Source organism: Myotis daubentonii, chromosome X, assembly GCF_963259705.1.
Source record: "Myotis daubentonii chromosome X, mMyoDau2.1, whole genome shotgun sequence".
NCBI lineage: Eukaryota > Metazoa > Chordata > Mammalia > Chiroptera > Vespertilionidae > Myotis > Myotis daubentonii.
In genome coordinates this window covers 109,982,293-110,010,108 of record NC_081861.1, presented here as the reverse complement: position 1 = coordinate 110,010,108, position 27,816 = coordinate 109,982,293, and the positions used below count along the sequence as shown (strand labels likewise).

Sequence of the window (27,816 nt, the reverse complement as noted above, 5' to 3'; positions counted from 1 at the left end):
AAAGTGTTCCTATCCTACCTGTAAACTCTATGCCAAGTATCCCCGAAGGAGAAAGAAAGTGAATAACTGACACACTCCACTTTCCCATTTTGAGCAAAACACTGGTAGTGAAATGGACATCACAATTCTAGATCTGATCCATGCTACTTACTGAGGTGAATCAAGTAAGTCCTTTATTCATATATATAAATGAAAAAGGTTTGCCAGATGTATGAGGAAGGTAAAATAGAAGATCACAATAAACACACAAAACTATGTCATTTTGCGGGAAAACTCAGATAAAATATTGAAATAAAAGATAATTTCACCAAAAATTCAAATTCCTATTCTCAGATTTTTAAGGGAAGAAAATAGATTTATAAAAGTAAAATAAAATGTCTACTATAGAAGGAAACAATTAGAGGACAGATCAAGCACTTGCAAGATAGAAATATTTGCAACAGCATGGATTGAGCTGGAGAGTATTATGCTAAACGAAATAAGCCCGTCAGAGTAAGGTAAGTATCACATGATCTCACTCATATGTGGAATCTAATGAACAAAATAAATCCATGAAAAAAAAAGATCCAGAAACAATGTCATTTTGATTTTTAAAAAAATGAAAACTGCTGAAACCGGTTTTGCTCAGTGGATAGAGCGTCGGCCTGCGGACTGAAAGGTCCCAGGTTCGATTCCGGTCAAGGGCATGTACCTGGGTTGCTGGCACATCCCCAGTAGGAGATGTGCAGGAGGCAGCCGATCGATGTTTCTCTCTCATCGATGTTTCTAACTCTCTATCTCTCTCCCTTCCTCTCTGTAAAAAAATCAATAAAATATATTTAAAAAAAAATGAAAACTAAAAGGGGAAGTTTCTGGAATAATCTGATGTTGAAAAATGTTGCTATATTACAAGGTATCAGTATTATCTTAAATGTGCTTATTATATGTGATCGAAGTTATGGTAACAACTACCTGTAAGACACAATCTTCACATGCTGTCTATTTAAGAAGCAAAAAATGGGACAATGGAGAAAGATAAGTACTCTACATCAGTAATCACTCTTCAGAAATATTTGCTTTGGGAGATGGTAAACAACTACAGCAGGCTCTTTTTCAATAGCCATATTTCCTAATGTTAGCTGCCATAGCCAGTGTAGGATGAATACTTGGAAGATGCTTATGTTCATACAGTAATGTAACCTCATGTATTTAAGAGTGAAGAGAGCTCTAGAAACATTATTTGGAACACCTGATGCTCATTCATTATATTTCATTGGCTAATTTTTAAATATATATATATATATATATTTAGAGAGATAGGGAGAGGGAAAGAGGGATAGAAACATCAGTGATGAGAGAGAATCATTGATCAGCTGCCTCTTGATGGCCCCTACTGGGGATTGAGCCTTCTTGCCTGCACCACCCTGATTACGTGACCTTCACCAAAATGTTACCAGGGACACTTCAGTCCCCAGGCTGAGGCTCTTGGAGAACCTTTTGAGCTCGGCATGTCAGCATTTTGAAAAACCCTAACTTAACTCTGGTGCCATGTCACATATAGGAATTTTTTGACATTTGCAACCATAGTACAAGGAAGATTTATATGTTTGATTATTATTTTATATATTTAAATGCCATTTAACAAAGAAAAATCAACCAAAAAAATGAGTTCGCGTGTCATAGGTTCAACATCACTGCTATCCAATGATCCAAAACAGCTAGGATTCACTTGACAATTTCGATAACGGGTACATGTAATTTCTGTTGCATATCTATCTTTCCTCTTTGGAAAAGGTATATGTCACATGACAAATGGGGACAATAGTGAACTTTTAAAGGGGTTTGAATATACTGGTCATTACCTTTGGCTACGTATCATTTTTCCTATGAAAATGTCACCTCGTTCTTATCCTTAAATGGAGATATTCTCCCAGTGCTTCCTACTGCAGGAAACAATAATATTAATATTAATAATGATATTAATAATAATATTAATTTACAAGCAATGACTTCTAGAATAGATTGAGTTCCCATTGAATCGTGGTCACTGATTTTCTATTCCTTAGCTTCATATTTTAACTTATACCAACCACTTAAGTCTTCCTAGCTGTATTAATGTATTTAATTCTATTTCATTGATTTGCAATCTCAGCCTACCTCACTTAACACTTACTCAGAAAGAATGTACTTCAAGGGTGAAGTCTGAAGAAAATCTTTAAAATAATCAGATGGCAAAAATTGATGGGAATTTTCTTATAAGGAGAGTATGGTGTTTGTATCTTTAATTGCAATAGTTTGCATATTGGACACACTGCCTCATACAAAAGGAGAACTGAACCAATGTATGCTGAATAAGTAAATGAATAAAAAATGTATTTGAGGACAAGATTCAAGTTGCTGCCATGGTTGAAGAATTACATCTAATCTGTAATGTGTGTATTAGTGTATTATTGGCTATGACCAAGAAAAACCCATGCTGCATTGAAACTGTAAAACACCTAATGCGACATGCTAAGGAGTTTACTATTTATTTTTTGGAATTTTTAGAAGATGCTTATCCTGAGTATTAGGGGAAAAAGAAAAATTGGTTGGTATGGATTTTAAAAGAGGCATTTGTTTCAATAATGCGGGTGTGATCTACAATTTCTAATCACGGAGAATAGCAAGAATTTACGGTACCAGGAGATGGACAGCCCGACTTCACAAAGGGCTGTCCATCTCCTGAAGATGTGAACACTCGTGGCCCTCCGGAGGGCTTTCTCCCCATGATGGCTTGGAAGTCGTGGGAGACCTTTGAAAAGGCAGACTGACTCACAAATTGAGGGAGACAAAACAAAAAAAAGTAAATTATATTTTCTCTCCTGGCCAAAGTAGAGTAACAGGGATCAGATATATGCCCTGGAACACCTGAAAAAAATAATGAAATAAAATAAGATAAAATTATGAAAGACACTGGACATCAGGAAGCAGGGACAGATGCCTCACAGATAGGAAATAAATGAGGTGACTCCTCTGATGGCTCCACATTCCTTCCGTTTCTAGGCCACAGGCAGAGAGGCAAAGACCAGCAGTCACGCTATGTAGAGGAGATGGAGCTAAGACACCACAGAGAACAAGGTGGGTAGAGATCTCAAGGCAGACAACCAGAGAGCAAAATGAGAGAAAGAGAGGGAACTCCAGAATCTTGCACGCCACAAGAATGATTCCGGGGATTACTGATCAGCTTGTGTGTGAATACATTATTAGAAGCCAGGAAAGAAACCACTGGGAAGGATTCTTGATAACTGATATTCACACAGGGCCTGCAATAGTGACCTTTACTGTCAGCCAGACTAGATGCACAGGCATTGAATAATTTACGTGGAAGGGTCTTGCTTCAGTAGTGAGGAACAGTTACTTAACCATACCACATGGTATAACAGTATTTCGCCATGTACTATCACAGGGAACGGCTCTGTTTATTATAAATCAAATCTTGAAAGGGATCCCAAAGAACCAAACTGTTTCCAAGAAACACAACAGTATCTAAAAAGGGCAAATATTATTTGTGAAAAGAAAATGGATGGTGAACAACACATGGCTTTGAAATAAAGATAGGATCGGTAGTAGGGCACTGAACTATCCTTTGTCCTCAGGCTTTAATATGGCACTGTTTTTCTGATTATGTTGAAATGTTACCTTAAGAGATAATTGATCTTGATTTCTGAGGGGGATTTTGGGTGCCATCTGAAGTTGTACACCCAATGCCTCACTCACCTCACCCATATTTGGGCAAATATCAAAACCTGACGGCTGTGAGTACATAGAAAAAACATGGCTCTCAGAAGCTCCCGCCTTTCAGTTGTTACCTATAATTTATCCAGGAGAAATGAAAGTACTTGTATGACGATGTGAACACGTGAAATATTCGTGACCCCATGATTTCGAAACAGCCTCAAACTGGAATCAATCCAAAAGTCCATCAAAAGATGAATGGGGCCGAAACCGGCTTGGCTCAGTGGATAGAGCGTCGGCCTGCGGACTGAAAGGTCCCAGGTTCGATTCCGGTCAAGGGCATGTACCTGGGTTGCGGGCACATCCCCAGTAGGAGATGTGCAGGAGGCAGCTGATCGATGTTTCTCTCTCATCGATGTTTCTAACTCTCTATCTCTCTCCCTTCCTCTCTGTAAAAAATCAATAAAATATTTAAAAAAAAAAAAAAAAGATGAATGGGCAGCTGACCTGTGGTGTGCCCATACACGGGAACAGTTCTCTACCACAAGCAAGAACGCAACCTTGCAGGCCATTCCGGGACAATGCAGTCTGTGCAGGGGCGCGTGCTGACCCGCCTCAGGAAAGAATAAGAATGAGTCAGTACCAGGCAATGGTCTCCTAGCAACGGGGCCGCTGGGACAACAAACCCCTGAGGCCGTCTGGTCCAAGGGCGCCATGGCGTGCCAGCAGTGGCCCTTACCGGAGCCCCACAAGGGGTGGCTGCTAAAGTCGGACCTGAGGAAGAAGGCGCTCATAGAGTCGGGGCTGATCAAGCCGTGGCAGTCAGGGCCGAAGCTCGACAAAAAGCCGGAGCCCAGCAAGAAGTGGCTGCTAGGGCCGGCGCCGCTGGAGCCCTTGCCCCTGGGCATGGAATGTAAGCCCTGGTTCAAGGACAGGGACAGGTTGCCTTCCCGCTATCTCTGCAGGCAGAACAAGCAGCTTGGGAAGTGCCCCACCTCCATGGACAGCCGGCGGTGGGTATTTGTGAAGGAGGGACTGGACGACTTCAGAACGGGCTGTCCATCTGCTGAAGATGTGATCACTCGTGGCCCTCGGGAAGGCTTTCTCCCCATGATTGCTCATAGAATTCCCCGCCCTCCGCCCAAAAAGATTCACAGGCAGCCGCCCACGGGAGCGGACCTGTGTTCCAAGCTCTCGCCAGCCCAGCGAGCACGGAAGGCCTTTGTAGAGAACATTGAAGCCAGCCTGACCCAGCAGTCCCTGGCGAACTGCCTGAATCTGGAGGAAGCTCTCCCTCCAGACCTCCTCCTCAAGGTCCTGGAAGTGCTAGATCCTGACAGGAAGCTGGAGGACACGTGGGCACATTGTGAGGGCACCAAGGAAAGAAAGAAGACCCCCACACACCTGTGTGAAGAACATCCTGAGCAGACCAACCTGGAGCCTCCCCAGGCAGCGAACCTGGAGCCTCCCCAGGCAGGGATCCTGGAGCCTCCCCAGGCCGTGAAACTGGAGCCTCCCCAGGCAGTCCACCCCGTATCTTCCTGGAAGCTCAACCTGGAACCTCCCGAGGAGGACAACCTGGAACCTGAAGACCAAACCCACGTGCAAACGGCCAAGGAGAGCCTCCAGTCATATTTATTCAGTTTGTTTCCTGAGGAAGAGACAAATGCAAAATGCACAACGGATATTCCCAAAGATCTTGGGCTCCAAAAATCAAGAAGAAGAATTCGTGAATTCTGCAGATGGATCGATGATAATTTTGGAGACATAGGCATTGTTGAAGAGGACCTCATGAAACAGTTTGAGGTTGACTTAGAGGTCCCACTCACCCATAATACAGTCAAAATAAAGAAAATAAGCCAGCTTCCTTTGAAGATAAGGCCCTGCAAACAGCTAGATGACATACAGCAGAGAAAATTCTCCCTGCAGGAAGGTAACTGGCAAAGGAAACTCCGAAAACCAGAAGACCCTCATAAACCCAAACGGGAGAAGATAAGGTATGGAGCATGGTACCTGGACCCCAAATCCTGGAAAAAGCTGGTCAATGGCCAGCCTCTGCCCGACCCTAAAGTCGTCCCTGACAAGGAACATTTGACCGATGGAAGGCATCTTGAACCAGACATTATTGATGAACTTTATGGACCAATTGCCTTCAAAGATTTCATTGTAAGCAAGGGCTACAGGATGCCAGGTGTGATTGAGAAGATGTTTATGAGGAAGGGATGGAACTATGAGTCTGTGAAGACTCCTATACACCGAGTAATGAAACTCCTCTCCAAACCCAAAGAGGAGGATTCAGGGGACAAAGAGGATTAGACAATTTTCTATTTACTGTTCACTTGGCTAGTGTGTCTCTCATTTGAACATAAGTCAGAATTCACCATGAGTGCCTCACTGTGTATGGACAATTTGATTCCACAATATCTGTAAATTTTAACACCTATTGCTAATAAAACTTTCTGAATGAGCTTCTGCTTGGGTTCATCAATGTGTTATGTATTTTACCAACTATGAAGTCAATATTTACACATACTCCTCTTGGTTTTGATTGCATTAGGAGTACTATATATTTATGTCAATTATTCATTAAAAATAACCATAAATAAAAGAATTACTTACAAAAGATCTTGTTGCCCAGCCGATGTGGCTCAGTGTTTGAGCATTGACCTATGAACCAGGAGGTCATGGTTTGATTCCAGGTGAGGGCATATGCCTGGGGAGCAGGCTCGGTCCTCAGTGGGGGTGCATGCAGGATGCAGCTGATTAATGATTCTCTCTCAACACTGATGTTTCTCTCTCTTCCTCTCCTTCTCTGAAAATCAGTAAAAATCTTATATAATTAAATCCAGTGACCAAAATATCAGGACAACCAGACAACCAGAGACTAGAACAACTGCCGCCCCTTGCCCCGGCTGGTTAGAGTTGGCTTTTTTCTTTTCTTTTTATTGCTCAAAGTGTTATATATGTCCCTTTTTTTTTTACCCCTAGTGCCCTCTCCTACACCCCTACCCCCAGTCTGCACCACCCCATAGTCTGTGTCCATGGGTTATGCATATATGAACATGAGTTCATTGGTTGAATTCTTCCCCCCTATTCCCCTTCCTGCTTTCCCTCTGAGGGTTGACAGTGTGTTCCATGTTTCTATGTCTCTAGGTCTATTTTTTTCATCAGTTTCTGTTGTTAGTTATATTTCACATATGAGTGAGATCATGTGATATGGCTCTTTCTCCCACTGGCATATTTCACTTAGCATAATGTGCCCTAGGACCATCCATGCTGCTGCAAATGGTAAGAGTTCTTTCTTTTCTCAGCTGCATAGTATTCCATTGAATAGTCGTACCACCATTTTTAATCCATTAATCAGCTGATGGGCACTTAGGCTGTTTCCAAATCTTAGCTATTGTCAATTGTGCTGCTATGAACATAGGGGAGCATATATTCTTTCAGATTGGTGTTTTCTGATTTCTTGGGATATAATCCTAGAAGTTGGATCTCTGGGTCAAATGGCAGTTCCATTTTTAATTTTTTGATGAAACTCCAAACTGTTTTCCACAGTGGCTGCACCAGTCTGTATTCCCACTGGCAGTGCACCAGGGTTCCCTTTTTTCCACATCCTTGACAACACTTGTCATTTGTGGATTAATTGATGATAGCCATTCTAACAGGTGTGAGGTGGCACCTCACTGTCCTTTTTATTTGCACCTCTTGGATGATCAGTGACCTTAAGCACTTTTTCATATGCCATTTGGCCCTCTGTGTGTCCATTTAGGAGAAGTGTCTATTTAGATCCTTTGCCCATTTTTAATTCAACTGTTTATCTTCCTTTTGTTAAGATGTATGAGTTTCGTGTAGATTTTGGAGGTTAACTCCTTAGATGTATCGTTGGCAAGTATGTCTTCCCATGCAGTGGGCACTATTTTTATTTTATTGATGGTTTCATTTGCTGTGCAGAAGCTTTTTTATTTTGATGTAGTCCCATTTATTCTCTCCTTAATTTCCATTGTCCTAGGAGTTGTAGCCATAAACATAGTGCTACAAGAAATGTCTGAGATTTTGCTGCCTGTGGATTCTTCTAGGATTTTTGTGGTTTCCCGACTTATATTTAAGTCCTTCATCCATTTGAGTTTATTTTTCTGTATGGTGTAACTTGGTGTTCTAGTTTCATTTTTTCTTGCATGTTTTTGTCCAATTTTCCCAACACCATTTATTTAAGAGACTATTTTAACTCCATTGTATGCTCTTGCCTCCCTTGTCACATATTGAACATAATGACTTGTGTTGATTTCTGGGTTCTCTGTTCTGTTCCATTGGTGCATATGTCTGTCCTTGTGCCAATACCAGGCAGCTTTGAGTACATTGGCTTTGTAGTATAACTGGAAATCTGGAATTTGACTCCTCCAACTTTGATTTTCTTTCTCAATACTGCTAAGCTGTTTGGGGTATTTTTTGATTCTATATAAAAGTTTGGAGCATTTGTTCTAACTGTGAAATATGCTGTTGGTATTTTAATGGAGATTGCATTGAATCTGTACACTGCCTGGGTACTATGAACATTGTAATGATGTTGCTTCTACCAATCCATGAACACGGTATATTCTTCCACTTGCTTGTATCTTCCTGTATCTCCCTTTTCAATGTCCTGTAGTTTTCCTAGTACAGGTCTTTTATCTACTTGGCTAAGCTTATTCCTAAGTATCTAAATTTTTTTTTATTTCAACGGTAAATGTGGTTGTTTGTTTGGTTTCCCTTTCTGAGAGTCCATTATTGGTGTATAAAAATGCCATAGATTTCTGGTTAATTTTATATCCTGCTATGCTGCCAAATTCATTAGTTAAATCTACTAGTTTTCTGATGGAGTCTTTAGGGTTTTCTTTGCATACTATCATGTTATCAGCAAATAGTGACAGTTTTACTTCCTCCTTTACAATTTGAATGCCTTTCATTTCTTCTTGTTGTCTGATTGCAACAGCTAGTACTTCTAGTACTATGTAGAATAGGAGTGGTGAAAGTGGGCATCCTGGTCTTGTTCTTGTCCCTATTTGAAATGGTTTAAGCTTTTGTCCATTAAGTATGATGCTGCCTGTAGGTTTGTCATAGAAGGATTTTATTATGTTGAGGTATGATCCCTCTACTCCCACTTTGTTGAGAGTTTTTATTTAAAAAAGGGATTTTTGTCCCATTGGATTTTGTCAAATGCTTTCTCTGTGTCTATTGATATGATCATGTGGTTTTTATCTTTCAGCTTGTTTATGCGATGTATCACATTTATTGATTTGTGGATATTGTACTGGCCTTGCATCCCTGGAAGAACAATTGTTCATGGTGTATGATCTTTCTAAGGTATTGCTGGATCCGAGTTTCTAAAATTTTGTTGAGGATTTTAGCCACTATGTTCATCAGGGATATTGTCCTGTAATTCTCTTTCTTTGTACTGTCTTTATCTGGTTTTTGGAATAGGGTAATGCTGGCCTCAAAGAAAGAGCTTGGAAGTATTCCTTCTTTCTGAATTTTGGAATAGTTTGAGGAGGATAGGTGTTCATTCTTTCAATGTTTGGTAAAACTTCTCTGTGAGGGCATCTCGTCCAGAGTGTGTTTGCAGGGAGTTTTTTTTTTTTTTATGACTATTCAGGTTTTCTCATTAATTTATCCATGGATGTCAATGGGTATGAAAGTCTCCTACTGTGATTGTGTTGCTGTTGATCTCTCCCTTGATACCTTCCAGAAGTTTTGTTTATGTATTTGGATGCTCCTGTATTGGGTACATATATGTTTACCAGAGTTAAATACTTTTGTTGTATCAATACCCTTAATATTATGAAGTGGCTTTCCTTACCTCTAGTTATGACCTTCACTTTGAGGTGTATTTTTCTCAGATATAGGTATTGCTACCACAGGTTTTTTGTTTTGTTTTGTTTTGTTTTTTCGTTTCAATTTGCTTGAAGATTTTTTTACAATTTCTTCATGTTCAGTCTGTGTGAGTCCATTGTTCTGAGGTGGGTCTGTTTTAGATAGTATGTATATGAGTCATGATTTCTTATCCATTCAGCTACCCTGTGTTTTATTTGGGGAATTTAATCCATTTACGTTTAAGGTTATTATGGATAGGTCATAATTTGTTGCCATCTTTATTCTTTGAGCCTGTTTTGCTTTCTCTTTCTCCCTTTCTATTTCTTCTCTACAACAGCCCCTTTAGCATATTTTGCATAGCTGTATAGGTGGTGATAAACTCCCATAGTTGTTGTTTTTGTTTGTTTGTTTGGGTTTTTGTTTGTTTGTTTGTTTTGTTTTGTTTTTTGTCTGTGAATCTCCAAATTTCACCTTAAATTTTGAATGATAGCTTTGCTGTTTAGAGCATTATTCAAATCAGTAGTTTGCTTTGCATCAGTTTATATACTTCATTCTATTACCTTCTGGCCTGGCGTGTTTCTGTTGAGAAATCAGTTGATAGTGGACATCCCTTTTACGTAACTTTGTCTCTCTCTTGCAGCCTTTAAGATTCTTTGTCTTTTACATTTGCCAATTTAATTACGACGTGTCTTGGTTTGGGTCTTTTTGGGTTCATCTTGCTTGGGACTCTCTGTGCTTCTTGGCTTTGTGTGACTTGATTTCTCCCCCAAGTCTGGAAAGTTTTCTGTCATTGTTTCTTCTAAAAATATTTCTATTCCTTGCTCAGCCACTCTTCTTCTGCCACAACTATTATGCACATGTTGTATTGTTTCCAATTGTCCCAAAGATCCTGTAGACTCTCCTTCTGATTTTTAAATTTTTTTTTTCAGTTGCTGCTCAACTTGGGCATCTATTTATACTTTGTCTTCTAACATGCTGATTTTGTCCTCAGCTTCTTTTAGTCTATTCTTTAATCCTTCCATTGTGTTCTTTATGGCTGCTATGTCATTCTTCATTTACTTTTTTTGTAAAAGTGATTTGATTTTATTTAATTTAAATTCTTTATTGTTTAAAGTATTTCATATGTCTCCTTTTTCCATGTTGACCTCTCCCCACCTTTGCCCACCTACCAGTACATGCCCTCACCTCCCCTTACAGTTGGTGTCCATTGGTTATTCTCATATGCATGCATACAAGTCCTTTGGTTGATCTCTTATCTCCTCACCCCCTGCTTTCCCTCATGGGTTAGACCAGGGGTGGGCAAAGTTTTTGACTCGAGGGCCACAGTGGGTTCTTAAACTGGACCGGAGGGCCGGAACAAAAGCATGGATGGAGTGTTTGTGTGAACTAATATAAATTCAAAGTAAACATCATTACATAAAAGGGTACGTTTTTTTGTTTGTTTGTTTGTTTTGTTGTTGTTTTGTTTTGTTTTGTTTTGTTTTAGTTTATTCATTTCAAACGGGCCAGATCCGGCCCGCCGGCCGTAGTTTGCCCACAGCTGAGTTAGACAGTCTGTTCGAGGCTTCTATGACTCTGTTTCTATGTTTGTTCATCAGTTCATGTTCATTATATTCCACAAATGAGTGACATCATATGATATTGACCTTTCTCCAACTGACTTATTTCACTTAGCATAATGCTCTCTAGTTCCATCTATGCTGTTGTAAATGGTAAGAATTCCTTGATGCCGATGGCCATATAGTCCATGAAAAACGGGCACCTCAGTTCCGTGTTCAAGGTTCATTGTCTCTTCAAATAAAGTCATTGGTTCTTAAACAAATAAAGGTCTTTCTCTGATTCCTCTGAGCAAATCCCTCACATTCCAGTTTTAAAACAGCTATCCAGGAGTCTCCACCAAGGACTCAATTAGGTGCATCTCGGGACCCTGGATGGAGGAGGGAGGAGGGATTCGATAGGACCCTGACGGAGGGAGGAGGGATTCCATAGGACCCTGATGGAGGGAGGAGGGATTCCATAGGACCCTGATGGAGAGAGGAAGGATTCCATAGGACCCTGATGGTGGGAGGAGGGATTCCATAGGACCCTGATGGAGGAGGGAGGAGGGATTCCATAGGACCCTGATGGAGGGAGGAGGAATTCCATAGGACTCTGATTGATAGAGGAGGGATTCCATAGGACCCTGGATGGAGGGAGGAGGGATTCCATAGGACCCTGATGGAGGGAGGAGGAATTCCATAGGACTCTGATTGATAGAGGAGGGATTCCATAGGACCCTGGATGGAGGGAGGAGGGATTCCATAGGACCCTGGATGGAGGGAGGAGGGATTCCATTGGACCCTGGATGGAGGGAGGAAGGATTCCATAAGACCCTGATGGAGGTAGGGAGGAGGGATTTACAGGACCCTGATGGATGGAGAAGGGATTCCATAGGATCTTGATGGAGGAGGAAAGAGGGATTCCATAGGACCCTGATGGAGGGAGAAGGGATTCAATCGGACCCAGATGGAGGTTTGAGAAGGGATTCCATAGGACCGTGATGGAGGAGGGAGGAGGAATTCCATAGGACCCTGATGGATAGAGGAGGTATTCCATGGGACCCTGGATGGAGGAGGAAGTATTCCATGGCACCTGGGAAAACACAAAATTAACCTACCCCTTATAAACAATGTATATGAGGGTGAAGTCAGGTGGATGGTGTTCAGCCCTTTGAATGTGGATGAATGTTCATGCTCAACGTATAAAACATATCCTTAAAATCACAGGTGTGCTTACCTCTGGAAAAAGGGTGTATAGAATGGGATTGGGCAGGGATTAAAAGAAAGGATTCTTGTATTTAACCTACAGTTTTGGTTTACTAAAATATGCAAATATTAACATTTGTTAATCTGGGTAGCAAGATGGAGACCCCTTAATCTAAGGACAGAGTAAATGAAATTGCAATACTGCGGATGGTCCTTGGTCAATTGTGATAGTAAATAGCTGCTCTGTGAAGAGCAGGTCTGTTTTAACTTGCTCAGCTCTAACCCTACCCCATGCCTCCTTACATAGGACAGTAAAGGTCTTTGGCATCTGAGCCTTTTAATCTCCCTAACTACACTCCAAGACAGTGAATGAATGGAAGACAATTACAGACCTGCAGAGAAGGGAAACAATAGGACCCATTTTCCTGAAGGAAAAAACACTAGTGTTCCAATGTGAGAAATATTGTGTTTTCTTTGGCATCAGAAAGTGTTCCTATCCTACCTGTAAACTCTATGCCAAGTATCCCCGAAGGAGAAAGAAAGTGAATAACTGACACACTCCACTTTCCCATTTTGAGCAAAACACTGGTAGTGAAATGGACATCACAATTCTAGATCTGATCCATGCTACTTACTGAGGTGAATCAAGTAAGTCCTTTATTCATATATATAAATGAAAAAGGTTTGCCAGATGTATGAGGAAGGTAAAATAGAAGATCACAATAAACACACAAAACTATGTCATTTTGCGGGAAAACTCAGATAAAATATTGAAATAAAAGATAATTTCACCAAAAATTCAAATTCCTATTCTCAGATTTTTAAGGGAAGAAAATAGATTTATAAAAGTAAAATAAAATGTCTACTATAGAAGGAAACAATTAGAGGACAGATCAAGCACTTGCAAGATAGAAATATTTGCAACAGCATGGATTGAGCTGGAGAGTATTATGCTAAACGAAATAAGCCCGTCAGAGTAAGGTAAGTATCACATGATCTCACTCATATGTGGAATCTAATGAACAAAATAAATCCATGAAAAAAAAAAGATCCAGAAACAATGTCATTTTGATTTTTAAAAAAATGAAAACTGCTGAAACCGGTTTTGCTCAGTGGATAGAGCGTCGGCCTGCGGACTGAAAGGTCCCAGGTTCGATTCCGGTCAAGGGCATGTACCTGGGTTGCTGGCACATCCCCAGTAGGAGATGTGCAGGAGGCAGCCGATCGATGTTTCTCTCTCATCGATGTTTCTAACTCTCTATCTCTCTCCCTTCCTCTCTGTAAAAAAATCAATAAAATATATTTAAAAAAAAATGAAAACTAAAAGGGGAAGTTTCTGGAATAATCTGATGTTGAAAAATGTTGCTATATTACAAGGTATCAGTATTATCTTAAATGTGCTTATTATATGTGATCGAAGTTATGGTAACAACTACCTGTAAGACACAATCTTCACATGCTGTCTATTTAAGAAGCAAAAAATGGGACAATGGAGAAAGATAAGTACTCTACATCAGTAATCACTCTTCAGAAATATTTGCTTTGGGAGATGGTAAACAACTACAGCAGGCTCTTTTTCAATAGCCATATTTCCTAATGTTAGCTGCCATAGCCAGTGTAGGATGAATACTTGGAAGATGCTTATGTTCATACAGTAATGTAACCTCATGTATTTAAGAGTGAAGAGAGCTCTAGAAACATTATTTGGAACACCTGATGCTCATTCATTATATTTCATTGGCTAATTTTTAAATATATATATATATATATATATATATATATATATATATATATATATATATATTTAGAGAGATAGGGAGAGGGAAAGAGGGATAGAAACATCAGTGATGAGAGAGAATCATTGATCAGCTGCCTCTTGATGGCCCCTACTGGGGATTGAGCCTTCTTGCCTGCACCACCCTGATTACGTGACCTTCACCAAAATGTTACCAGGGACACTTCAGTCCCCAGGCTGAGGCTCTTGGAGAACCTTTTGAGCTCGGCATGTCAGCATTTTGAAAAACCCTAACTTAACTCTGGTGCCATGTCACATATAGGAATTTTTTGACATTTGCAACCATAGTACAAGGAAGATTTATATGTTTGATTATTATTTTATATATTTAAATGCCATTTAACAAAGAAAAATCAACCAAAAAAATGAGTTCGCGTGTCATAGGTTCAACATCACTGCTATCCAATGATCCAAAACAGCTAGGATTCACTTGACAATTTCGATAACGGGTACATGTAATTTCTGTTGCATATCTATCTTTCCTCTTTGGAAAAGGTATATGTCACATGACAAATGGGGACAATAGTGAACTTTTAAAGGGGTTTGAATATACTGGTCATTACCTTTGGCTACGTATCATTTTTCCTATGAAAATGTCACCTCGTTCTTATCCTTAAATGGAGATATTCTCCCAGTGCTTCCTACTGCAGGAAACAATAATATTAATATTAATAATGATATTAATAATAATATTAATTTACAAGCAATGACTTCTAGAATAGATTGAGTTCCCATTGAATCGTGGTCACTGATTTTCTATTCCTTAGCTTCATATTTTAACTTATACCAACCACTTAAGTCTTCCTAGCTGTATTAATGTATTTAATTCTATTTCATTGATTTGCAATCTCAGCCTACCTCACTTAACACTTACTCAGAAAGAATGTACTTCAAGGGTGAAGTCTGAAGAAAATCTTTAAAATAATCAGATGGCAAAAATTGATGGGAATTTTCTTATAAGGAGAGTATGGTGTTTGTATCTTTAATTGCAATAGTTTGCATATTGGACACACTGCCTCATACAAAAGGAGAACTGAACCAATGTATGCTGAATAAGTAAATGAATAAAAAATGTATTTGAGGACAAGATTCAAGTTGCTGCCATGGTTGAAGAATTACATCTAATCTGTAATGTGTGTATTAGTGTATTATTGGCTATGACCAAGAAAAACCCATGCTGCATTGAAACTGTAAAACACCTAATGCGACATGCTAAGGAGTTTACTATTTATTTTTTGGAATTTTTAGAAGATGCTTATCCTGAGTATTAGGGGAAAAAGAAAAATTGGTTGGTATGGATTTTAAAAGAGGCATTTGTTTCAATAATGCGGGTGTGATCTACAATTTCTAATCACGGAGAATAGCAAGAATTTACGGTACCAGGAGATGGACAGCCCGACTTCACAAAGGGCTGTCCATCTCCTGAAGATGTGAACACTCGTGGCCCTCCGGAGGGCTTTCTCCCCATGATGGCTTGGAAGTCGTGGGAGACCTTTGAAAAGGCAGACTGACTCACAAATTGAGGGAGACAAAACAAAAAAAAGTAAATTATATTTTCTCTCCTGGCCAAAGTAGAGTAACAGGGATCAGATATATGCCCTGGAACACCTGAAAAAAATAATGAAATAAAATAAGATAAAATTATGAAAGACACTGGACATCAGGAAGCAGGGACAGATGCCTCACAGATAGGAAATAAATGAGGTGACTCCTCTGATGGCTCCACATTCCTTCCGTTTCTAGGCCACAGGCAGAGAGGCAAAGACCAGCAGTCACGCTATGTAGAGGAGATGGAGCTAAGACACCACAGAGAACAAGGTGGGTAGAGATCTCAAGGCAGACAACCAGAGAGCAAAATGAGAGAAAGAGAGGGAACTCCAGAATCTTGCACGCCACAAGAATGATTCCGGGGATTACTGATCAGCTTGTGTGTGAATACATTATTAGAAGCCAGGAAAGAAACCACTGGGAAGGATTCTTGATAACTGATATTCACACAGGGCCTGCAATAGTGACCTTTACTGTCAGCCAGACTAGATGCACAGGCATTGAATAATTTACGTGGAAGGGTCTTGCTTCAGTAGTGAGGAACAGTTACTTAACCATACCACATGGTATAACAGTATTTCGCCATGTACTATCACAGGGAACGGCTCTGTTTATTATAAATCAAATCTTGAAAGGGATCCCAAAGAACCAAACTGTTTCCAAGAAACACAACAGTATCTAAAAAGGGCAAATATTATTTGTGAAAAGAAAATGGATGGTGAACAACACATGGCTTTGAAATAAAGATAGGATCGGTAGTAGGGCACTGAACTATCCTTTGTCCTCAGGCTTTAATATGGCACTGTTTTTCTGATTATGTTGAAATGTTACCTTAAGAGATAATTGATCTTGATTTCTGAGGGGGATTTTGGGTGCCATCTGAAGTTGTACACCCAATGCCTCACTCACCTCACCCATATTTGGGCAAATATCAAAACCTGACGGCTGTGAGTACATAGAAAAAACATGGCTCTCAGAAGCTCCCGCCTTTCAGTTGTTACCTATAATTTATCCAGGAGAAATGAAAGTACTTGTATGACGATGTGAACACGTGAAATATTCGTGACCCCATGATTTCGAAACAGCCTCAAACTGGAATCAATCCAAAAGTCCATCAAAAGATGAATGGGGCCGAAACCGGCTTGGCTCAGTGGATAGAGCGTCGGCCTGCGGACTGAAAGGTCCCAGGTTCGATTCCGGTCAAGGGCATGTACCTGGGTTGCGGGCACATCCCCAGTAGGAGATGTGCAGGAGGCAGCTGATCGATGTTTCTCTCTCATCGATGTTTCTAACTCTCTATCTCTCTCCCTTCCTCTCTGTAAAAAATCAATAAAATATTTAAAAAAAAAAAAAAAGATGAATGGGCAGCTGACCTGTGGTGTGCCCATACACGGGAACAGTTCTCTACCACAAGCAAGAACGCAACCTTGCAGGCCATTCCGGGACAATGCAGTCTGTGCAGGGGCGCGTGCTGACCCGCCTCAGGAAAGAATAAGAATGAGTCAGTACCAGGCAATGGTCTCCTAGCAACGGGGGCGCTGGGACAACAAACCCCTGAGGCCGTCTGGTCCAAGGGCGCCATGGCGTGCCAGCAGTGGCCCTTACCGGAGCCCCACAAGGGGTGGCTGCTAAAGTCGGACCTGAGGAAGAAGGCGCTCATAGAGTCGGGGCTGATCAAGCCGTGGCAGTCAGGGCCGAAGCTCGACAAAAAGCCGGAGCCCAGCAAGAAGTGGCTGCTAGGGCCGGCGCCGCTGGAGCCCTTGCCCCTGGGCATGGAATGTAAGCCCTGGTTCAAGGACAGGGACAGGTTGCCTTCCCGCTATCTCTGCAGGCAGAACAAGCAGCTTGGGAAGTGCCCCACCTCCATGGACAGCCGGCGGTGGGTATTTGTGAAGGAGGGACTGGACGACTTCAGAACGGGCTGTCCATCTGCTGAAGATGTGATCACTCGTGGCCCTCGGGAAGGCTTTCTCCCCATGATTGCTCATAGAATTCCCCGCCCTCCGCCCAAAAAGATTCACAGGCAGCCGCCCACGGGAGCGGACCTGTGTTCCAAGCTCTCGCCAGCCCAGCGAGCACGGAAGGCCTTTGTAGAGAACATTGAAGCCAGCCTGACCCAGCAGTCCCTGGCGAACTGCCTGAATCTGGAGGAAGCTCTCCCTCCAGACCTCCTCCTCAAGGTCCTGGAAGTGCTAGATCCTGACAGGAAGCTGGAGGACACGTGGGCACATTGTGAGGGCACCAAGGAAAGAAAGAAGACCCCCACACACCTGTGTGAAGAACATCCTGAGCAGACCAACCTGGAGCCTCCCCAGGCAGCGAACCTGGAGCCTCCCCAGGCAGGGATCCTGGAGCCTCCCCAGGCCGTGAAACTGGAGCCTCCCCAGGCAGTCCACCCCGTATCTTCCTGGAAGCTCAACCTGGAACCTCCCGAGGAGGACAACCTGGAACCTGAAGACCAAACCCACGTGCAAACGGCCAAGGAGAGCCTCCAGTCATATTTATTCAGTTTGTTTCCTGAGGAAGAGACAAATGCAAAATGCACAACGGATATTCCCAAAGATCTTGGGCTCCAAAAATCAAGAAGAAGAATTCGTGAATTCTGCAGATGGATCGATGATAATTTTGGAGACATAGGCATTGTTGAAGAGGACCTCATGAAACAGTTTGAGGTTGACTTAGAGGTCCCACTCACCCATAATACAGTCAAAATAAAGAAAATAAGCCAGCTTCCTTTGAAGATAAGGCCCTGCAAACAGCTAGATGACATACAGCAGAGAAAATTCTCCCTGCAGGAAGGTAACTGGCAAAGGAAACTCCGAAAACCAGAAGACCCTCATAAACCCAAACGGGAGAAGATAAGGTATGGAGCATGGTACCTGGACCCCAAATCCTGGAAAAAGCTGGTCAATGGCCAGCCTCTGCCCGACCCTAAAGTCGTCCCTGACAAGGAACATTTGACCGATGGAAGGCATCTTGAACCAGACATTATTGATGAACTTTATGGACCAATTGCCTTCAAAGATTTCATTGTAAGCAAGGGCTACAGGATGCCAGGTGTGATTGAGAAGATGTTTATGAGGAAGGGATGGAACTATGAGTCTGTGAAGACTCCTATACACCGAGTAATGAAACTCCTCTCCAAACCCAAAGAGGAGGATTCAGGGGACAAAGAGGATTAGACAATTTTCTATTTACTGTTCACTTGGCTAGTGTGTCTCTCATTTGAACATAAGTCAGAATTCACCATGAGTGCCTCACTGTGTATGGACAATTTGATTCCACAATATCTGTAAATTTTAACACCTATTGCTAATAAAACTTTCTGAATGAGCTTCTGCTTGGGTTCATCAATGTGTTATGTATTTTACCAACTATGAAGTCAATATTTACACATACTCCTCTTGGTTTTGATTGCATTAGGAGTACTATATATTTATGTCAATTATTCATTAAAAATAACCATAAATAAAAGAATTATTTACAAAAGATCTTGTTGCCCAGCCGATGTGGCTCAGTGTTTGAGCATTGACCTATGAACCAGGAGGTCATGGTTTGATTCCAGGTGAGGGCATATGCCTGGGGAGCAGGCTCGGTCCTCAGTGGGGGTGCATGCAGGATGCAGCTGATTAATGATTCTCTCTCAACACTGATGTTTCTCTCTCTTCCTCTCCTTCTCTGAAAATCAGTAAAAATCTTATATAATTAAATCCAGTGACCAAAATGTCAGGACAACCAGACAACCAGAGACTAGAACAACTGCCGCCCCTTGCCCCGGCTGGTTAGAGTTGGCATTTTCTTTTCTTTTTATTGCTCAAAGTGTTATATATGTCCCCTTTTTTTTTACCCCTAGTGCCCTCTCCTACACCCCTACCCCCAGTCTGCACCACCCCATAGTCTGTGTCCATGGGTTATGCATATATGAACATGAGTTCATTGGTTGAATTCTTCCCCCCTATTCCCCTTCCTGCTTTCCCTCTGAGGGTTGACAGTGTGTTCCATGTTTCTATGTCTCTAGGTCTATTTTTTTCATCAGTTTCTGTTGTTAGTTATATTTCACATATGAGTGAGATCATGTGATATGGCTCTTTCTCCCACTGGCATATTTCACTTAGCATAATGTGCCCTAGGACCATCCATGCTGCTGCAAATGGTAAGAGTTCTTTCTTTTCTCAGCTGCATAGTATTCCATTGAATAGTCGTACCACCATTTTTAATCCATTAATCAGCTGATGGGCACTTAGGCTGTTTCCAAATCTTAGCTATTGTCAATTGTGCTGCTATGAACATAGGGGAGCATATATTCTTTCAGATTGGTGTTTTCTGATTTCTTGGGATATAATCCTAGAAGTTGGATCTCTGGGTCAAATGGCAGTTCCATTTTTAATTTTTTGATGAAACTCCAAACTGTTTTCCACAGTGGCTGCACCAGTCTGTATTCCCACTGGCAGTGCACCAGGGTTCCCTTTTTTCCACATCCTTGACAACACTTGTCATTTGTGGATTAATTGATGATAGCCATTCTAACAGGTGTGAGGTGGCACCTCACTGTCCTTTTTATTTGCACCTCTTGGATGATCAGTGACCTTAAGCACTTTTTCATATGCCATTTGGCCCTCTGTGTGTCCATTTAGGAGAAGTGTCTATTTAGATCCTTTGCCCATTTTTAATTCAACTGTTTATCTTCCTTTTGTTAAGATGTATGAGTTTCGTGTAGATTTTGGAGGTTAACTCCTTAGATGTATCGTTGGCAAGTATGTCTTCCCATGCAGTGGGCACTATTTTTATTTTATTGATGGTTTCATTTGCTGTGCAGAAGCTTTTTTATTTTGATGTAGTCCCATTTATTCTCTCCTTAATTTCCATTGTCCTAGGAGTTGTAGCCATAAACATAGTGCTACAAGAAATGTCTGAGATTTTGCTGCCTGTGGATTCTTCTAGGATTTTTGTGGTTTCCCGACTTATATTTAAGTCCTTCATCCATTTGAGTTTATTTTTCTGTATGGTGTAACTTGGTGTTCTAGTTTCATTTTTTCTTGCATGTTTTTGTCCAATTTTCCCAACACCATTTATTTAAGAGACTATTTTAACTCCATTGTATGCTCTTGCCTCCCTTGTCACATATTGAACATAATGACTTGTGTTGATTTCTGGGTTCTCTGTTCTGTTCCATTGGTGCATATGTCTGTCCTTGTGCCAATACCAGGCAGCTTTGAGTACATTGGCTTTGTAGTATAACTGGAAATCTGGAATTTGACTCCTCCAACTTTGATTTTCTTTCTCAATACTGCTAAGCTGTTTGGGGTATTTTTTGATTCTATATAAAAGTTTGGAGCATTTGTTCTAACTGTGAAATATGCTGTTGGTATTTTAATGGAGATTGCATTGAATCTGTAGACTGCCTGGGTACTATGGACATTGTAATGATGTTGATTCTACCAATCCATGAACACGGTATATTCTTCCACTTGCTTGTATCTTCCTGTATCTCCCTTTTCAATGTCCTGTAGTTTTCCTAGTACAGGTCTTTTATCTACTTGGCTAAGCTTATTCCTAAGTATCTAAATTTTTTTTTTTATTTCAACGGTAAATGTGGTTGTTTGTTTGGTTTCCCTTTCTGAGAGTCCATTATTGGTGTATAAAAATGCCATAGATTTCTGGTTAATTTTATATCCTGCTATGCTGCCAAATTCATTAGTTAAATCTACTAGTTTTCTGATGGAGTCTTTAGGGTTTTCTTTGCATACTATCATGTTATCAGCAAATAGTGACAGTTTTACTTCCTCCTTTACAATTTGAATGCCTTTCATTTCTTCTTGTTGTCTGATTGCAACAGCTAGTACTTCTAGTACTATGTAGAATAGGAGTGGTGAAAGTGGGCATCCTGGTCTTGTTCTTGTCCCTATTTGAAATGGTTTAAGCTTTTGTCCATTAAGTATGATGCTGCCTGTAGGTTTGTCATAGAAGGATTTTATTATGTTGAGGTATGATCCCTCTACTCCCACTTTGTTGAGAGTTTTTATTTAAAAAAGGGATTTTTGTCCCATTGGATTTTGTCAAATGCTTTCTCTGCGTCTATTGATATGATCATGTGGTTTTTATCTTTCAGCTTGTTTATGCGATGTATCACATTTATTGATTTGTGGATATTGTACTGGCCTTGCATCCCTGGAAGAACAATTGTTCATGGTGTATGATCTTTCTAAGGTATTGCTGGATCCGAGTTTCTAAAATTTTGTTGAGGATTTTAGCCACTATGTTCATCAGGGATATTGTCCTGTAATTCTCTTTCTTTGTACTGTCTTTATCTGGTTTTTGGAATAGGGTAATGCTGGCCTCAAAGAAAGAGCTTGGAAGTATTCCTTCTTTCTGAATTTTGGAATAGTTTGAGGAGGATAGGTGTTCATTCTTTCAATGTTTGGTAAAACTTCTCTGTGAAGGCATCTCGTCCAGAGTGTGTTTGCAGGGAGTTTTTTTTTTTTTTTATGACTATTCAGGTTTTCTCATTAATTTATCCATGGATGTCAATGGGTATGAAAGTCTCCTACTGTGATTGTGTTGCTGTTGATCTCTCCCTTGATACCTTCCAGAAGTTTTGTTTATGTATTTGGATGCTCCTGTATTGGGTACATATATGTTTACCAGAGTTAAATACTTTTGTTGTATCAATACCCTTAATATTATGAAGTGGCTTTCCTTACCTCTAGTTATGACCTTCACTTTGAGGTGTATTTTTCTCAGATATAGGTATTGCTACCACAGGTTTTTTGTTTTGTTTTGTTTTGTTTTGTTCATTTCAATTTGCTTGAAGATTTTTTTACAATTTCTTCATGTTCAGTCTGTGTGAGTCCATTGTTCTGAGGTGGGTCTGTTTTAGATAGTATGTATATGAGTCATGATTTCTTATCCATTCAGCTACCCTGTGTTTTATTTGGGGAATTTAATCCATTTACGTTTAAGGTTATTATGGATAGGTCATAATTTGTTGCCATCTTTATTCTTTGAGCCTGTTTTGCTTTCTCTTTCTCCCTTTCTATTTCTTCTCTACAACAGCCCCTTTAGCATATTTTGCATAGCTGTATAGGTGGTGATAAACTCCCATAGTTGTTGTTTTTGTTTGTTTGTTTGGGTTTTTGTTTGTTTGTTTGTTTTGTTTTGTTTTTTGTCTGTGAATCTCCAAATTTCACCTTAAATTTTGAATGATAGCTTTGCTGTTTAGAGCATTATTCAAATCAGTAGTTTGCTTTGCATCAGTTTATATACTTCATTCTATTACCTTCTGGCCTGGCGTGTTTCTGTTGAGAAATCAGTTGATAGTGGACATCCCTTTTACGTAACTTTGTCTCTCTCTTGCAGCCTTTAAGATTCTTTGTCTTTTACATTTGCCAATTTAATTACGACGTGTCTTGGTTTGGGTCTTTTTGGGTTCATCTTGCTTGGGACTCTCTGTGCTTCTTGGCTTTGTGTGACTTGATTTCTCCCCCAAGTCTGGAAAGTTTTCTGTCATTGTTTCTTCTAAAAATATTTCTATTCCTTGCTCAGCCACTCTTCTTCTGCCACAACTATTATGCACATGTTGTATTGTTTCCAATTGTCCCAAAGATCCTGTAGACTCTCCTTCTGATTTTTAAATTTTTTTTTTCAGTTGCTGCTCAACTTGGGCATCTATTTATACTTTGTCTTCTAACATGCTGATTTTGTCCTCAGCTTCTTTTAGTCTATTCTTTAATCCTTCCATTGTGTTCTTTATGGCTGCTATGTCATTCTTCATTTACTTTTTTTGTAAAAGTGATTTGATTTTATTTAATTTAAATTCTTTATTGTTTAAAGTATTTCATATGTCTCCTTTTTCCATGTTGACCTCTCCCCACCTTTGCCCACCTACCAGTACATGCCCTCACCTCCCCTTACAGTTGGTGTCCATTGGTTATTCTCATATGCATGCATACAAGTCCTTTGGTTGATCTCTTATCTCCTCACCCCCTGCTTTCCCTCATGGGTTAGACCAGGGGTGGGCAAAGTTTTTGACTCGAGGGCCACAGTGGGTTCTTAAACTGGACCGGAGGGCCTTAACAAAAGCATGGATGGAGTGTTTGTGTGAACTAATATAAATTCAAAGTAAACATCATTACATAAAAGGGTACTTTTTTTGTTTGTTTGTTTGTTTTGTTGTTGTTTTGTTTTGTTTTGTTTTAGTTTATTCATTTCAAACGGGCCAGATCCGGCCCGCCGGCCGTAGTTTGCCCACAGCTGAGTTAGACAGTCTGTTCGAGGCTTCTATGACTCTGTTTCTATGTTTGTTCATCAGTTCATGTTCATTATATTCCACAAATGAGTGACATCATATGATATTGATCTTTCTCCAACTGACTTATTTCACTTAGCATAATGCTCTCTAGTTCCATCTATGCTGTTGTAAATGGTAAGAATTCCTTGATGCCGATGGCCATATAGTCCATGAAAAACGGGCACCTCAGTTCCGTGTTCAAGGTTCATTGTCTCTTCAAATAAAGTCATTGGTTCTTAAACAAATAAAGGTCTTTCTCTGATTCCTCTGAGCAAATCCCTCACATTCCAGTTTTAAAACAGCTATCCAGGAGTCTCCACCAAGGACTCAATTAGGTGCATCTCGGGACCCTGGATGGAGGAGGGAGGAGGGATTCGATAGGACCCTGACGGAGGGAGGAGGGATTCCATAGGACCCTGATGGAGGGAGGAGGGATTCCATAGGACCCTGATGGAGAGAGGAAGGATTCCATAGGACCCTGATGGTGGGAGGAGGGATTCCATAGGACCCTGATGGAGGAGGGAGGAGGGATTCCATAGGACCCTGATGGAGGGAGGAGGAATTCCATAGGACTCTGATTGATAGAGGAGGGATTCCATAGGACCCTGGATGGAGGGAGGAGGGATTCCATAGGACCCTGGATGGAGGGAGGAGGGATTCCATTGGACCCTGGATGGAGGGAGGAAGGATTCCATAAGGCCCTGATGGAGGTAGGGAGGAGGGATTTACAGGACCCTGATGGATGGAGAAGGGATTCCATAGGATCTTGATGGAGGAGGAAAGAGGGATTCCATAGGACCCTGATGGAGGGAGAAGGGATTCAATCGGACCCAGATGGAGGTTTGAGAAGGGATTCCATAGGACCGTGATGGAGGAGGGAGGAGGAATTCCATAGGACCCTGATGGATAGAGGAGGTATTCCATGGGACCCTGGATGGAGGAGGAAGTATTCCATGGCACCTGGGAAAACACAAAATTAACCTACCCCTTATAAACAATGTATATGAGGGTGAAGTCAGGTGGATGGTGTTCAGCCCTTTGAATGTGGATGAATGTTCATGCTCAACGTATAAAACATATCCTTAAAATCACAGGTGTGCTTACCTCTGGAAAAAGGGTGTATAGAATGGGATTGGGCAGGGATTAAAAGAAAGGATTCTTGTATTTAACCTACAGTTTTGGTTTACTAAAATATGCAAATATTAACATTTGTTAATCTGGGTAGCAAGATGGAGACCCCTTAATCTAAGGACAGAGTAAATGAAATTGCAATACTGCGGATGGTCCTTGGTCAATTGTGATAGTAAATAGCTGCTCTGTGAAGAGCAGGTCTGTTTTAACTTGCTCAGCTCTAACCCTACCCCATGCCTCCTTACATAGGACAGTAAAGGTCTTTGGCATCTGAGCCTTTTAATCTCCCTAACTACACTCCAAGACAGTGAATGAATGGAAGACAATTACAGACCTGCAGAGAAGGGAAACAATAGGACCCATTTTCCTGAAGGAAAAAACACTAGTGTTCCAATGTGAGAAATATTGTGTTTTCTTTGGCATCAGAAAGTGTTCCTATCCTACCTGTAAACTCTATGCCAAGTATCCCCGAAGGAGAAAGAAAGTGAATAACTGACACACTCCACTTTCCCATTTTGAGCAAAACACTGGTAGTGAAATGGACATCACAATTCTAGATCTGATCCATGCTACTTACTGAGGTGAATCAAGTAAGTCCTTTATTCATATATATAAATGAAAAAGGTTTGCCAGATGTATGAGGAAGGTAAAATAGAAGATCACAATAAACACACAAAACTATGTCATTTTGCGGGAAAACTCAGATAAAATATTGAAATAAAAGATAATTTCACCAAAAATTCAAATTCCTATTCTCAGATTTTTAAGGGAAGAAAATAGATTTATAAAAGTAAAATAAAATGTCTACTATAGAAGGAAACAATTAGAGGACAGATCAAGCACTTGCAAGATAGAAATATTTGCAACAGCATGGATTGAGCTGGAGAGTATTATGCTAAACGAAATAAGCCCGTCAGAGTAAGGTAAGTATCACATGATCTCACTCATATGTGGAATCTAATGAACAAAATAAATCCATGAAAAAAAAAAGATCCAGAAACAATGTCATTTTGATTTTTAAAAAAATGAAAACTGCTGAAACCGGTTTTGCTCAGTGGATAGAGCGTCGGCCTGCGGACTGAAAGGTCCCAGGTTCGATTCCGGTCAAGGGCATGTACCTGGGTTGCTGGCACATCCCCAGTAGGAGATGTGCAGGAGGCAGCCGATCGATGTTTCTCTCTCATCGATGTTTCTAACTCTCTATCTCTCTCCCTTCCTCTCTGTAAAAAAATCAATAAAATATATTTAAAAAAAAATGAAAACTAAAAGGGGAAGTTTCTGGAATAATCTGATGTTGAAAAATGTTGCTATATTACAAGGTATCAGTATTATCTTAAATGTGCTTATTATATGTGATCGAAGTTATGGTAACAACTACCTGTAAGACACAATCTTCACATGCTGTCTATTTAAGAAGCAAAAAATGGGACAATGGAGAAAGATAAGTACTCTACATCAGTAATCACTCTTCAGAAATATTTGCTTTGGGAGATGGTAAACAACTACAGCAGGCTCTTTTTCAATAGCCATATTTCCTAACGTTAGCTGCCATAGCCAGTGTAGGATGAATACTTGGAAGATGCTTATGTTCATACAGTAATGTAACCTCATGTATTTAAGAGTGAAGAGAGCTCTAGAAACATTATTTGGAACACCTGATGCTCATTCATTATATTTCATTGGCTAATTTTTAAATATATATATATATATATACATATATATATATATATATATTTAGAGAGATAGGGAGAGGGAAAGAGGGATAGAAACATCAGTGATGAGAGAGAATCATTGATCAGCTGCCTCTTGATGGCCCCTACTGGGGATTGAGCCTTCTTGCCTGCACCACCCTGATTACGTGACCTTCACCAAAATGTTACCAGGGACACTTCAGTCCCCAGGCTGAGGCTCTTGGAGAACCTTTTGAGCTCGGCATGTCAGCATTTTGAAAAACCCTAACTTAACTCTGGTGCCATGTCACATATAGGAATTTTTTGACATTTGCAACCATAGTACAAGGAAGATTTATATGTTTGATTATTATTTTATATATTTAAATGCCATTTAACAAAGAAAAATCAACCAAAAAAATGAGTTCGCGTGTCATAGGTTCAACATCACTGCTATCCAATGATCCAAAACAGCTAGGATTCACTTGACAATTTCGATAACGGGTACATGTAATTTCTGTTGCATATCTATCTTTCCTCTTTGGAAAAGGTATATGTCACATGACAAATGGGGACAATAGTGAACTTTTAAAGGGGTTTGAATATACTGGTCATTACCTTTGGCTACGTATCATTTTTCCTATGAAAATGTCACCTCGTTCTTATCCTTAAATGGAGATATTCTCCCAGTGCTTCCTACTGCAGGAAACAATAATATTAATATTAATAATGATATTAATAATAATATTAATTTACAAGCAATGACTTCTAGAATAGATTGAGTTCCCATTGAATCGTGGTCACTGATTTTCTATTCCTTAGCTTCATATTTTAACTTATACCAACCACTTAAGTCTTCCTAGCTGTATTAATGTATTTAATTCTATTTCATTGATTTGCAATCTCAGCCTACCTCACTTAACACTTACTCAGAAAGAATGTACTTCAAGGGTGAAGTCTGAAGAAAATCTTTAAAATAATCAGATGGCAAAAATTGATGGGAATTTTCTTATAAGGAGAGTATGGTGTTTGTATCTTTAATTGCAATAGTTTGCATATTGGACACACTGCCTCATACAAAAGGAGAACTGAACCAATGTA

At 40.3% G+C, this 27,816-nt stretch overlaps 2 protein-coding genes across 2 annotated transcripts; both read left to right on the top strand.

Annotated features, from left to right (window-relative positions):
- The first annotated feature begins 4,407 nt into the window (after positions 1–4,407).
- On the top strand, positions 4,408–6,009 carry LOC132223601 (protein FAM47A-like). Its single transcript, XM_059678697.1, has 2 exons — positions 4,408–5,142; positions 5,242–6,009. Exons 1-2 carry the CDS (start codon positions 4,408–4,410, stop codon positions 6,007–6,009), a joined length of 1,503 nt encoding a protein of 500 aa, XP_059534680.1.
- An 11,198-nt stretch (positions 6,010–17,207) lies between these two features.
- Positions 17,208–18,809, top strand: LOC132223599 (protein FAM47A-like). Its single transcript, XM_059678696.1, has 2 exons — positions 17,208–17,942; positions 18,042–18,809. The coding sequence occupies exons 1-2, from the start codon at positions 17,208–17,210 to the stop codon at positions 18,807–18,809; spliced, it is 1,503 nt and encodes a 500-aa protein (XP_059534679.1).
- The last annotated feature ends 9,007 nt before the right edge of the window (positions 18,810–27,816 follow it).